This window comes from Merops nubicus, unplaced genomic scaffold, assembly GCF_000691845.1.
Source record: "Merops nubicus isolate BGI_N331 unplaced genomic scaffold, ASM69184v1 scaffold43462, whole genome shotgun sequence".
Classification (NCBI taxonomy): Eukaryota; Metazoa; Chordata; class Aves; order Coraciiformes; family Meropidae; genus Merops; species Merops nubicus.
In genome coordinates this window covers 3182-3779 of record NW_008593650.1, presented here as the reverse complement: position 1 = coordinate 3779, position 598 = coordinate 3182, and the positions used below count along the sequence as shown (strand labels likewise).

Below are 598 nucleotides of genomic sequence, written 5' to 3'. Positions count from 1 at the left end.
TTAATATATATATATATATGAAGGATAAAGGAGCAGAATTTCCGAAAAAGCCTCGTGTGTGAATTCACAGACATCCTTCATGTCACAACACCAAAAGCAGAAGGGCTCCAAGACCAGCCCTTCTGAAGACCACAGCCCAATACAGAAGAGCAGAGATGTTAGAACTGGTATTTCAGCCCCTGGGTGTGTTCAAGTCACGCAGCTCAGACAGAAGTTAGTGTTTGCAAGAGATCCAGCAGGAAAAATCACCCCTACAGCACCTGCACTCGGAGAGCCACTGCTGTGGCCTCGCTTAGAAGGAGCAGCCCTGCACCGACTGCTCTGTCACACCAAGGGAGAACCTGGAGCTGTTATTTGTTACCAGAGTGCCCCAGGGCCACCTCAAGCCCCTGCAGGAGGCCAAGCTGGTGAAGCGTGGCGTGGTGGGAGGAAGCAGCCCAGCAAATGCCTGCCACCACCACCACCCCCCAGCGCTGGGGACGGCCCCACGACTGACCTGGGCTTCACAGCTTTGGTCTTCGCTGGCACTGCAGCTTTTTCAGGTTTCTGTTCCTCCTCAAAAGGGTTCAGGGGCTGCTGATTTGCCAAGGTGTCGTCT

At 53.7% G+C, this 598-nt stretch overlaps 1 protein-coding gene across 1 annotated transcript in view; it reads right to left on the bottom strand.

The window, feature by feature from the left end:
- Nucleotides 1-496: 496 nt before the first annotated feature.
- Nucleotides 497-598, bottom strand: part of LOC103768359 (rab11 family-interacting protein 1-like) — a gene marked incomplete at its 3' end in the record, with an annotated part of 2266 nt that continues 2164 nt past the window's right edge. Inside the window, exon 5 of the mRNA XM_008935499.1 lies at nucleotides 497-598. Coding sequence (XP_008933747.1) covers nucleotides 497-598 — 102 coding nt within the window.